Source organism: Balaenoptera physalus (assembly GCF_965194825.1).
Source record: "Balaenoptera physalus genome assembly, chromosome: 5".
In the NCBI taxonomy this organism is placed as follows: Eukaryota; Metazoa; Chordata; class Mammalia; order Artiodactyla; family Balaenopteridae; genus Balaenoptera; species Balaenoptera physalus.
In genome coordinates, this window is record NC_138884.1 from 54,733,118 (window position 1) to 54,746,964 (window position 13,847).

At 34.4% G+C, this 13,847-nt stretch overlaps 1 protein-coding gene across 3 annotated transcripts in view; it reads left to right on the forward strand.

The window, feature by feature from the left end:
- ANTXR2 (ANTXR cell adhesion molecule 2) overlaps positions 1-13,847 on the forward strand; it is a 153,934-nt gene that overhangs the window by 28,233 nt on the left and 111,854 nt on the right. For all 3 annotated transcript variants that reach the window (XM_082463833.1, XM_082463834.1, XM_082463832.1), the window contains exons 8-10: positions 5,910-5,970; positions 7,817-7,915; positions 9,718-9,787. In XM_082463833.1, coding sequence (XP_082319959.1) covers positions 5,910-5,970; positions 7,817-7,915; positions 9,718-9,787 — 230 coding nt within the window. The remainder of the gene's footprint in view (positions 1-5,909; positions 5,971-7,816; positions 7,916-9,717; positions 9,788-13,847) is intronic.

Sequence of the window (13,847 nt, forward strand, 5' to 3'; positions counted from 1 at the left end):
CTGACTCCTAAGGCTGCATCTGGTCTTTCCACTAACCAAAACTAACCCAGAGGGGGCCATTACCAACCTTATCTTATCCTACCCCACTCCCTTGACAAATAGAGAAATTCCGTGAAATTCATGTTTACAGAGTTCACCAAACTATTGAGAGTATTCTGATGATCTAAATTGTACAAAGAACGTATCGAAATTGTATACGAGTTAGAAACAACAGAAAATAAATAGCTATAATTTGTAAGGATGAATGCTATTGTTCCGCCTGCAGTTTTATCCCAAACAACTCAGAAGAGGGGAAATACTTGGATTTTCACTTTCTTATGACATGTATTCAAGACAAATACATTTTAAATAGGACAGAAAGTTTTGATAATGAGAAACAACAGTGACGGTTACAGGGATTAAATATATAAAACCATCTTTAGTCATTTAATTCACAGTTTGGGACAACAAGCTGGAATGTAGACGCTTTACACAAAGTAACAGAATTTAGAATTCTATATATTTCAGCCTCTTTTCTATTATAGATTTGTATTGGTTTATGAACACAGGTCTTGCAGATGGTCTCATGTATACCATCAGCTGCTCTGCCTAGACCTCTCCCTCCTGGAAGTTCACACTTTTATCTCCTACCCAACCTGTGCCCTGTGGGTGTAACTGTAGGTTTAAAGACCCTGTGGTTCACAGATTCTGGAGGGAAAGAGACTAAGAAAAAGAGTAACAGAGGGACAGACATGTAGGCAGACCTTGTTTTCCAATGTTGGCATCCCATTTTAGAAAATGTTTTCCCTCATGCTGCTTGCGTTTCTTGCTTTACTAATGTTTATGTTGCCTGCATTTCCATGTATAGGGATTTTCATGGTTTAACAAAATATCCTCCTGAGGCTATAATCCTGTCCAGGTTGTTTGAACGGTCATGCATTCACATGTTCACATTCATATATCAGTATGAATGCATTCATGACATGAGAACAGCTATGTTGAAGTGGAATATTTGGGGAGATAGGGCAAACGTGGATCGTAATTGTGTTTAGAAAAAGAGTGTCTCTGTGTGTCTAGCAACCCAGATGAGACAATGAGAGGGGAGGGACACAGACTCATTTAGTCTGTATCAAAAATTTGCCTCTCCACGTCAAGAAAAAATAAAGAAAAACCAAACCAAACCAAACAAAATCACCAAACTTCTGCCTTCTGGCTCTGAATGTGCCTTTCTGTTCCCAGGACTCAGGCAAATTCTAGAGTTTTAGAACTATGAAACCTAAATACCATTGACATCATTACTTTTACGGAAAAAAAAATCTGTCCTAAGATCAAATAACAAATTAATTTTTCTAAGTTTGATTTTAGTTTCCAAGTGCTTGTTGTGTTCTTATACCAGTATTAGGACCTCTGGTAGCTTGTTGTTCTGGTAGCCTGGCTTGTCTTTTAGCTTCTAGATGATGCTGAGAAGTAAAAAGTACAAGTGTTTTATCTGTGCAAAACCAAATTTGAGAAAGAAAGCGGTAATAAAGTAAGACAATAGAGAAAAATAAATACATAAAAAGAGAGAGGCCCCTAACCATTTGGTTATCCCATATATTACTAACTCATAGGATGATTTACAATTTGAATTTATTCACAGTCAGTGGTGTTGGGAACTTTAAAACAAACCTGTAAAAACCCCATAAATAAAAGTGAAAGCTTAGTGACATAATTTTGAAGATAAGAAATAAGCCTGATTTTAGATTGTTTTGGATAGTATAAAAGGTGTCCAGGCAAAACAAGCAGGTAAATTTCACTAGTTTGTTGGATATTAGGTTTTGTAATGGGTAGACCATTTATCGCAAGTCTGGAGGGTGGCAGAGGGCACTGATTAGAGGAATGGGCTTTGGACTCAATCAAACCTGGGGAGATCTGGCTCTGCTATTTAAAAAGCTAATTGTTCTAGGACAATTTTTAAAAATCTCTCTAAGTTCCAATTTTCTCATCTGTAAAATGGGGATAAAGATAGTATGCATTCTTAAGACTTGGAAGGATTAATTGAAGAAATTTATATAAAGTGCTTAGCACAGTTCCTAGAACATAATAAGCACCCAAGAAATGATAATTATTATTATTGTTAGAAATTCTTTTGAATTTTTGACTGCTGCTAGTTGTACTGAATTTACAAAGTTTGACTTTTGTCATCCATATTAACATTTGAGGATTTAAAAGTAGGGATTAGATAATAATGTACATATTTTTTCATTTATAAATATTCCTTAATACTAATATTATTTTTTAAGTGAACAGATGCTTCAGTAGTACACTTTTTTCATGGTGATCATCAAGTTCTTTGCCAATTTATATATATATATATATATACACATAAATGGACTCCAAAGTCTCAAATGATGCAATTTTGCATCTACTGTGTCCATGACTTAGAGAACCCTGGTTTTATTAATAGCATTTGGTTTGTCTTTAAATTCATTCTATGGTGCTATTAGCTCTCTTGATGTCAACTAAGGCCGACCTTTACTGGAAACTATTTTCTGTTTCTGTTGAGACTTAATGAAGGCAGATGGCAACACATATTTGAAGAAACATCCTTACAAGGTCCTCTGTTGTACAGGTGATGAAAGTGCAGAGTATGAAAGATAATGCATCAATTATCATAGATGGGACACCTGATCCAATGTTCAATCAATCAGTAACAGTATTTAAGTTGGTAAAAATTAACTAGTGTTCAAAATAGTTGTCCCATCTGTCAGTTGTCATTTAGTGATGACAATTTTAATGTAATAGGTCCATTCGGAGGTCTTGAGCATTTGAACTTGTGCAATTACTTGGTGAGACTAGATTATGAAGTGCTTTGTATTTATGGAAGTGCTTGTTTAAAAATTTAATGTAAACTATTTGCATACGAATATTAAATCACAGCAACTTCTAGTTGTTCTTTTCTTAAAATAGCAACATGGTAAACTCTAGATAGAAAAACCAAATTTAGAGCAAATTTTATTTTCTAAAATGCATACACTTTCTTCTCTCCTTTCTTTCCCCACCACATTTTCTTGCTCTCTATTTTATCATGTGAAGATGGTTTAGGTGAACTTAGTTTCAAATTATGGGTCTCTGGATTTCCAACCTTTAAAATTTTTTGAAAGGCTAGATGCTTTTTCACATAAATTAACTTTATTTTGCTTTATCTTGGTCTTTTTATGATTGTTGATTTGCTTACTAGATAGACATTTTTAATATTCTCATTAATTCGTGCATTCAATCTGTATTCTCTAAGCATTTTTTTTGTTGTTGTACTGTGTGTACAAAGCAATGTGCTAGTCCTGGAAGGCTAGCACAGTATAATATGATCCCATTTCTATGCTCAGAGTTTGTCTTCTAATAGAGGAGGTGATTCAACACTCAATAAGATCCTAAGATATAAAAAAATCAAAATAAACTTTAGGGAAAGGTAGGTAGTGTTCTGAGGGGGATTCATCTAGATTTTGTCAGATGGTGAATGCCAATTTAATGACTCATGGTCTAAACTGCTTGTCTTTCAATGAATGTGTTACCTGAATCACTTTTTCATTCAATAATATCATTTCTATAGAACTCATTTTGTTAAAATAATTAAGTACGAATATTAAACTAATGTAAGGGTATTCTTACATATAAATGTATATTATACAAGTTACTGCAAGATGTAACCAACCTTTAGTTATTCTTAATCTCTGCTTAACGTAATTTAATTTTGTTAATCTCAGACTTGAATAGAACATAAATTTCTAAATTTTCCTGAACTTATTCTTGAAAATCAAAATACCTTACAGGGGATAAACAGGGTCTGACTTCAGAACAGTAGACCATCAATGGCCCTTGAAGGTGTTTATTCTCCAGTCTTAAGGAGAGCTCCATTAGAATTGATCATTTGATCTTACTATTAGAACGACCATTTTAGAAATGTTTTGATGGAATACATCAAATCAAAAGAGGAAGTCAACACAAACATTTGTCTTAATAGTTTGAGATCTGATTTAATTATGGCCAATATTTTTAGGAGAAAGAAAACCAACATAATTTCAGAAATTCACACAGGTCATTCTGGGTTGCATAGTCTTTGACAGAGCTTTTGGAAAATCTCTTTATAATTTCTTGATTTACCTTATTCTAAGGAATTTTTTAAAAATGATTTCTATTTCCAATAGACTCAATCTTTAAGCCTCTCTCATAATTTTCTTGATGTTTAAAACATTTTTCTGTAATGCTGATAGAGGTGTGCCTAAAATAACTAGTAAAAAGATTGTAAGCTAAGATCAGTCAGTTTCCTTAACAGGATTTATTTTAAAATAAATTCTTTCAAGAATTGTCACCAGGTAAAGTAGATTTGGGGGCTTTATGTTTTCTTTTGACCGTCCATTTTCGAGGCTCAGTTCTCACTTTTATTTCAAATTGGTCACAACTAAAGCAATAATGCCCCAATTTTGTTAGTTAGGGTATTATTAGCTTCATATTCCTTTGGCAAAACCTTTTTAGCTTCATATTCCTTTGGCAAAACTTTTGTATTCTGTTCCCTTCAGAGTCTTGTTATCTGAATTATGTCAAAATATTTAAAGATGTTAGTGATTTGAGATACTTCCCTTCCAAGAGGGCACATTAACCTTTGACAATGGTCCTCAATTCTTAAATGAACAAAGGTACTCACTCATCAAAGGAGTGAGTGTTGATTGTCAAAGATAAAATAGCAGACCACAAGGTGTTTGGGCCCTGACAGTCTTTGGGTGACTCTGGAATCTCTTTGGTTATTTATGCGTTTAAATAGACCTCACTTGGAATTTCTCAGATATAAAATTTTATTCTATTTGTTTCCTAATTACTAAAACCTCAATCACTAAGTGAAAAGTGGATTCACTGGGAAATGACCTTAAAAAGTGCAAATGTTCCCTCTTTCAGAGAGGCATATTCAGCAACAAAAATTCCGTGATTTGACCCAGCTGTATTTTAGAGTCTGACAATTTATATTTCCACTGTTATTAAAGAAAGCACAGAAAGCATTTCTATATCCTGCTACAGTCCTTCCTTCCTGTTTTAGTTATGAGCAGGAGATGCTAGAAACTACTGTACATCATCTGTCTTTAATGTCTGTCAAGAAAGAAATGTCGTTCAAAGATCATCTGGAACTTGTCTGCCTTTGCTAATGTAGTGCAGAGCAGTTCTAAAAATAAAGGCAGGATTGTTGAGTCCATTAGGAGCAGCTTATTTCATCATTGTTGTTTTTCGCTTGTAGCCTTGTGCCTTGTATGGTGGTTTCTGTTTCTCAGAACAAGCTAAGAAGAGCCATTCTGTTCCTGTGCTCTGGGAATGCTGGAGTAGAGAGTCTGTCTTTTTGAGAATAATATTTGGCTCATACAAGGGGCCTGTGTTCTGCAAGTGTAATGTTTGATGCACGTAAGGAGGATTAGCGTCCATGGGAACTGAGGCAGAGAAATTGAATAGAAATGCCAGAGTCAAATAAAGAAGTGTTTATTGATATTATGTTGAACCTTTTAATAGAAAACATTAAATTAGCATAATTAAATAGGAGGTCTGATTTTGCTATCTTGTTTTTGCCTGATGGGAAATTCAGCATTGATTTTATGGCTATCAGGAAATTTTAGTTATCTTTTCATGTCTAAGGTTCCGAGACTTTGAGGCAACAACCCACTTTATCTGTGCTTATCTGTATTTTTTCTAATCAAATAAGGGTTCCTACAGAATACAATCTTAGAATATATACTGAAAGACGACACAGAAATTTCCTAAGAGCTTGGTAGCTGTATATGAGATGGTTAATGAAATTTTCTCTGCCATCTATTGAAGTTAAAGGGAGGACCACAGATTATTAGTAATCTTATAATTCGCTTTACATGTTATGATTTAGTGCTATACCTTGGTCTTCTTTTTTTCCTTTTTAGATACTAGCTCAGTCGTGCACTGAAATCCTGGAATTACGGCCCTCAAGCGTCTGTGTGGGGGGTAAGTGGTTAGAATTTAAAAATACCTTGTAAGAAGTTGTACTTTTTTCCTAGTTAAAATATACGATTTGAAACTCATGTTGGAAAGAGAATAGCAAAATTAATTTTTTGGCATCTTTTTCTGTAAGAATTTTTAAATAATTCCTTGAAATATTTCTATTTTAAATTCAAATTTTTAAGATTGGAGTGTTATTTTAAATAATGAACATATTGTGTGACAGGCTTTTAAAATCTTCTGTATATTTAGTTCATGTTTGAGACCTTTCCTATGACAAGTAAAATAGAAAATTTTCTCTTTTATCTGATTATACAAACAGTCAGGTATCTGTAGACATTGAGCTCCATGCCTTGATGACCTGGCCAAAGTACAGTACATGCCAGCTCAGGGCCCATAAAGAAGTGATTTATGGGTGGATGGCAGGAAAGAAGCAGGTGGCTTCATCAGTTGGTTCTAAGAACAGACTCGGGTTTTAGCACTTTCAAGCCATTCCAACCCAAAGAGGGTGCGATTCTCTCTAGCCTATACTATTTCTACTTCAAGTCTTACCTGGAGTCCATTTTAACCTGACTTTTCTTTCAAAGGAAAAACATTGGGTCTGGTGGGGAAGGAAATGTGCTGTGCAATTTACTGCAGAACCTCCCAAATGCTGGACATGGGATGAAGTTCTACATCTTTTGGACTCCTCCATTAATGATTACTGAGAAGTTCAAGAGGAATAGTGCATTTGAACATTCCAGAGCAGGATGGCATTCTATGCATTTAGAATTTTACCTAATCCTCATAACAACACTATTCAACAGTTTTGTAACCCCGGGTTCACGGATGGGGAAACTGAGACAGAGACATGTTCAGTGCTTGCTATTAGTAAATGTCCTGTTAGACTCTTGTCTGTCTCACTCCTAAAGCTCATGTTCTTTTTCTGAGTCACATTTTAAGTTTCACTTGCACTTTATTTTAACTTATAAGAAAATTCCTTTCATAATACACTGAATGGAGAGTGGCATGGCAGTATTTTCTTCCACAGTTAATTACTGTATATGTGTTAGATTATTTCAGATAGGAGGTCTCCAAGAGGATTGAAAGTTGATCACTATTAAAATAGTTGACATACCACCTTGCAACTAAGCAGCAAACATTTAGATGCCAATCAAAACATTGATTGGCAACTAAAATTTTCTTCTAGCATATTATTTCACTCTCTAACATTTAGTGACTGCTGCTCTTACACAGAATATGAGTTCAATCAACCTCTTTTACCTATTGGCCATAGATTATTATTAGTCCAAAATGCATGACCTTGATGAGTTATAAGTTTGTATGCAACAGAAAATAAAACTGGAATTAAGGATGTGAAGAAGATGTTAAAGAAGAGCTATGTACGGGGTGTCATAGATTAAAGAAAATATAATACACGACTGTTCTAAGAACCAGATAATATGAGGCATTAACTTCTTTACATTCTCATACCTCAGTTCCTAAGACAAGAGGAAAACAAAGAGTTTTCTTTCCTGTGGATATTTTCTTCAGGATAGAATTTGGGCACGTTTGTATGGTGTTTGTCTGGGATGACTGTTATGCTTCAATTCTAAAATCTTGGTCACTATTGGAAAACACTGTTCAAAAAATAAAATAACGCAACTCTACGTGGCAGTGAAGGGTATCTTCACTGTACGTACCTGGAGGGTCTAAGAAAGCAAGTAGGACCATGTCTTCGTTGTTATCAGTTGGCTGATTAGTACTAAAAAATTCATTCTTTGTACCTTGATACTTTTGTTTCAAGTAATGCTTTTTGTTGTTGTTTTTGTAAAGTAGTGATTAAATTTTTTATTTTTCCTTTTACTTCTAGAGGAATTTCAAATAGTTCTGAATGGAAGAGGATTCAACTTGGGCAGTCGGAATGGCAGTGTTCTCTGTACTTACACTGTTAATGAAACATACACCAAGAGTAGGTCTCCATAATTTCAATATTGCTTTAATGTCTCCATAGTATATCAGCATCAAGTGTTTTCCTCTTTTCCCCAACTGAAACCAACTGTGCTATATTTTTTTATCAGAGGGGAAAGAAAGGAAGTCCAATGATAATACAAGTAGTAATAATAACTACTTAATAGTTATTTAATAATGGCAACATTTGTTCATAACTTAATAAGTGCTGGATCCCATCCTAAGTAGCCTCATTATACAAATGATGCCCTTGTGGCTGAAAGAGTCAAATAACTTGCCTGTGGTGACACAAGTAATAATGGGCAGAGCTGAGAGTTGAACCCAGTTTTCCTGACTGCACTCCGTACGGACTCTATCCACCGCCTGATTTAATTGCCTCTTTCTCCAGATTTGTTTCTTGTAACTCTTGCCTGAAACTCTAACTGTCTTGGACTACTCTACTACTTATTGCCTTATTTTATTGTCACTTGTTATCTTTATCTAATTTCCCAATAATTTGTCAGCCAGTTTCCTGAAGATGGGCTTTTTGCCTTATAGATATATCTCCAATGCCCACCTGGCACAGTGTTTGTTGATAATTATCATATTTAGGGAATTAGGTTTTATTTTCCCTCACTTGGCTTTCAAAATAGGAGAAGATGAGTGTAACATTTTTATCTTCATTTTGAGAAAAACTTCTGCTCTTTAAATAGATCTTAGTATGCTGAGCGTTTTGGGTCTCTATTAAGACATTTTCTCCTCATTGATGATTATATTGTCTTCTAAAATTTTATACTGTAAGGCAGATGCTGCAACTCTGTGAACTCTGGTGGAATTATTTTTTGAGAGGTTCATCTACAATTTTGTTGTTTATCTGATGGTTCTAAACCCTCCAATTAGCACAGCTTTGGCTACATACACAGTCACTGCTCCATACGTTTGTTGAATTAAAGTGGTGAGGACCTCAGCATGGTAAATGCCATCAGTAATTCCTCTCTTTCTTATTAAGATCATCATTTTGGTAAGGAAAGACAATAATATTTGTAAAAAACTTTCTTCCTAGTAGGTTCTACAACTGAAGAGGACAAAATAATTTTACCATTTTTATTCAGTAGTCATCTGTATCTAAGTATTAGCTTTACCTTACTCCTTTTGATTACATATTTGAGTTGATTATAATATAAACATATTTTACACTTAGCTACATAGGATTGAATTTATTAAAGTAAATCTCAAATAAATTGAGTCAGATTGTATTTTCATCATTTGTAGTCTAACATTATCCATCTAATTATGTAACTTCTCTGAGTATTTATAGTCTAGATCATTTTTCTCATATGCTATTAAAATTGCAAGGCAATTTAAGCATTCTGTAAAATGTGTTTATATATTATAAACCCAATTATTTTATTAAACTCTTGAAAGAAATGTATTATCCTTTGGACATTTGTCTTCTCTATCATTTTTAAATTCTGCTTTTAAAATATATATAATTTTTCCTTGAAAATCTAATATATTGGCAAAATTGAGGGAGAAAAGGTAATAATTTTATAGTATCTACAAGCTGTATGTGAACTTAATCTATATCAAAAAATCATAATTTATGATTTACCAGTACTATATATCAATGAGGCATATAATCTCTTCCTGTTTTTCATTCTGTGTTCCTTCTCTTTCTTTAGATGAGTATCTTTTTTTTTTTTCATGCTAATATATCTAATGTCCCACATTTGAACTCTGATTGCTGCGTCTCTTCATATTTTTAATGAAACTGTGTGAGATACATAAAACCCTTTATTGATTAAATGACATTTTATTTTATAGGTGTAATGCCAGTGAGTGTGGAAAGTAATTCTGTGCTTTGTCCTGCACCTACCCTGAATGAAGTTGGACAGTAAGTACTTTATTAAAAACATTTAAAAACTTTTTAGCTACAAATTATAAGGAAATGATGACAAAATATACATTGGCTGTTTTATTTTATCTTTTCTTGATATACAGATTAAACATGAAATAGTAAATCCTAGGCAAATCACTCTGGTTAGTACTAGTACTTTAACTATACGTATTCTTAGTAGGTTGAAAAGGGTAAAGTCTGTTTTATCTTGTTTCTTAAATATTGATTAAAAGGCTCTATAAATATTTATCTGGATAGATTTGAGAACTATTGTTAGAGCCTTTAAATAATAAAGCCATAGCCATTATTTTGAACTTTAGAGTATTGAATTTACACACACACACATACACATACACACAAGAGTTTCAAAGTGGGATTTTGACTAATTACTATAGTGTTTAAATATTAAGATTGAAGAGCAAAAGGAACATGGCTCAATAAGGCACAACTTAGACTAGGAAATATTTGTGCATTAATTTGTGTCCCAGTCCTGTTAAGGAGTATATTTTCATGTTCTTTGGTGTGGCAATAAACCATGATAGCTGGATAAAATAAGGGATATTTAGTTTGGAAGAAGGGCTTTTATTTTAATCACCTATATACAGATAATTTCACCATCAACTTAATATTTCCATGTGTGATTTTTTTCCCCCTGCCCTCTCTATTATGCAGGAAATGATTGCAGACAGTTCAAATGTTCTCTTGTCCAACAGTAGTAGATGTAATATGCTTAGGATAATGGATAGGAAGCAGTTTTCAAGAATCACTATATACTGATCTCAAACCTTCCTCTGGATCAGAGGAAACTAAAATACTAAGGCCCCAATCCAAAGTCTGGATTAGTGTTCAGAGAGTGAAGATTATATTTTCCTTTGTGGAACCTAAGAAAATCATTTTAGTAGTCTGAAGTTAACTTGAGCACTTAACTTTTGTGGATGCTTAAATATTCAAGATACCTGTTGGACATCACTTCTGGTCATCCAAGTAAATTGGAGCAGTAGCAGCTTTCTATTTGAAATTGATTGAAAAGAGCTGCATAATATAACTTATAAAAGCAAGACTATCAGAATCTATTTTCTTTCTATAAAAAAGTATTCATTTTCTGAGTCATATAATAATCTGGTATTGGTAACATGCTTATGGCCAAATTAGACTGGCCTTGGAATTTAAGGCCCATCCATTTTACGTGGAGCCATCTGTACCACAAGGGCACAGTGGGACTCAATGGCTTTCTGAGTAATAGTCTTGTATTAGCAACGATAAACCTGTTGACTTAAAGTTTGGTCTTATTTTATTGAATCTATAAGTCCATATTGATTCTCCTGATCGTTCTCTCCAGTCTACTTTCAGAGCTGTCTTCTCTCTCTTAGTCACTGGCAGCTCCATCCTTTTTGTTGTTCAGGTAAAAAACCTTTGACTCATTATTGATCTCTTTTATGCAGCCCATAAGCAAATCTCAGCTCTGATTTCAAAACATGTTCAGAATCCAGTCCTTCCCCACCACCTCCACTGATACCACCCTAGACCAAGCTACTGTCATTTCTTTCTTAGGTTATTAGCCTCTCAACCCATCTTTCTTCTTCTGTCCTTGGCAAAAGTGATCCTGTTAAAACAGATCAGTTTATGTCACCCCTCCACTTAAAATCCTTGATAATGAGTTCCTCATTACATTTAGAGTGCAAGTCTAATCACTGCAATGTTCTATAAGGTTCTACAAGATCTGGCCCTCACCGCATCTCCAACTTCATCCTCTTTTTGCCCCTTCTGTTATGGTCACACTGGCCTCTTTGTTGTTCTTTAACCACCTGAGCTTATTCCAGTGGCTTGAAAGGCTCCTTCCTTCTTGTCTCACTCTCTCAACTTCAAGTTTTGTTCAACATATCACCTTCTCAGTAAGCCCTTGCCAGTCACCCTATTTAATCATACAATCTTCCCCCTCCCTTGAGTTTAACAGTCTCTATTCTCTTTTCATGGTTCACTTTTTCTCCAAAGCATTTATTTGTTTGTTATTGTGTCTCCCTCCTGCTGGGATGAATTTGGTTTATTTTGTTTCTTTCTGTATCTCTAGCACTGACACAATGCCTGACAGATAGTAGATTCACTAACTGTTTGTTGCATGAAAGAATGAATACATTTTTCTCAAACATTTTGATTTACTATTTATATAAAGAGCTAAAAGAGTGCATTTGATTACTGGGTATATCAGGTAGGAGAAAGATGATCAGAATTCTGTTTGGGGGATCATACCATTTAAGAGAGCAGGAAACTATCTTGACCTTTTCATAGTAATGACTAGTTAAGGAAGACAGCTTACTTTCTTCTCCAAAGTAGTTATAAAATGCAATATACCTGTTTTATCCAACACTGAATTTGTTTTCTCTAGAATTTGCCTTGGGGCACAGTCTCCTTTTTAAGAGACTGCCATAGGTACTGCTGGTATTCTTTAGTGATTTGTAGATTGGCTAAATACTCAGAAGATGTGATTTTAAAAAATCATATAAGACATAATAAATATCAAGCACGAGAAAAAATCATTTGTTTGCTTTTTGACATTAATATTTCACCTACAAGCAAGCTGAGAATGTTTTGGAAGGCGATCTGTCTAAAATAATTACTTTTGCTTCTTTTTTGTCTATCAAGTACATGACACCACTGAGGCAAAATATGTGAAGATTTTATTTGTTAATGTATGGGACATTTGGCGACATCATTATTTGTTCTACTAAGTACATTGCAAGTAATTTGGACCTTTCCTTTGCCTTGAATTTCCTTCAGATACTTTTGTAGGCGATGAGCTCTCTTATGAGATTGGATTAAAATCAACACAACTGAAACAGTTTAGCCTTGTAAGGTGACTGTGCTTAATATGTTTGTCTAATTAGCTTTTGGCTAAGGATTCAAAACCATTAAGTAGCTAGTTAGTCTATGTTTCAAATAAACACATCTGGCCCAACAATGAATGAAAGTTTTTCCTCTGTGAGGGTGACAGATGTGGTGATGGTTCCCCCTGTTCTCTCACTTAAATAATTAACAGCATGCTGGTGAAGTAACCCTAGACAGACAGCCTCAAAGCCAGATGCACAGTCTCAGGGCTGGAGCCACGGACATGTGTCTCGTCTCATTAGTGTGCTCTATCAGTTCCTTTCTCATCTTTATGTTACTTCCTGAATTACATTTTCTTTGAGGATTAGTCCTTTAAAAATCGAGGGCTCGTGAATTTTGGTTTGAAAGAGGCTTAACATGAAGATGTTTTACTTGGAGATGGGAACTAAGAATGTAGCAGAGTAGCTAGGACATAGGTTTGCATTTGGAAATTGATGTCGTGGAGTAAACAAAAGTTAAAGCTATCTGGGCAAATCTTATCCAGGTTTATCATTGCTTAGCATTGTTGGAATGGGTCTTTGGAGTCCTTTCTTTGAGAGACATTGAAATTTAATCTCTATGTATTAAATTTCTTTATCTGGTATAGAATTTTAGACTAAAATGAACACATTTTTAGTTTTTAAACAGAAAGAATGCAAAGTGAGATTGTTCTTTCTGAGATTGTTCTTTCCTATTTTTTTTCATTGGACACAATTTAATTAAAAAATGTCATATGGTTAAACAAATTGTCTTACCTAGAAAAATCTGTAGATTGTTTGGGAGTTAATTTCTGCCAGTGGTTCATTTGAACCAAAATGTCTTAAGTTTGAGTAGGAAGGACTCTGTGAAGTTCTGCAGATCCTACCCTTCTGAGGGCAGTGGCCTCCTGGTGTAATGTGCAGGTGTCACCCGTTCTTGCAAAATGGGCTTATTCTCTGACCCTTGTTTAGTGAGACATCAACAATAGCACAGCTGCTCTGCAATAGTTGAGATCTCAAACCTGTAATTTGGCAAGAAGAACAGAGCAAATTGGGTAAATATACATAAACACATTGTGAAGAAAGAAAAACAGAACAGAATGAACCAGATCCTGATCCTACAGCTTGTTTGATAGATTTAAGGAGGCATATGGTATAGTTAAATGTGCTTTCAAAAACATTGGCCAGAATCTTCTGGCAAATATGAAATAAATATC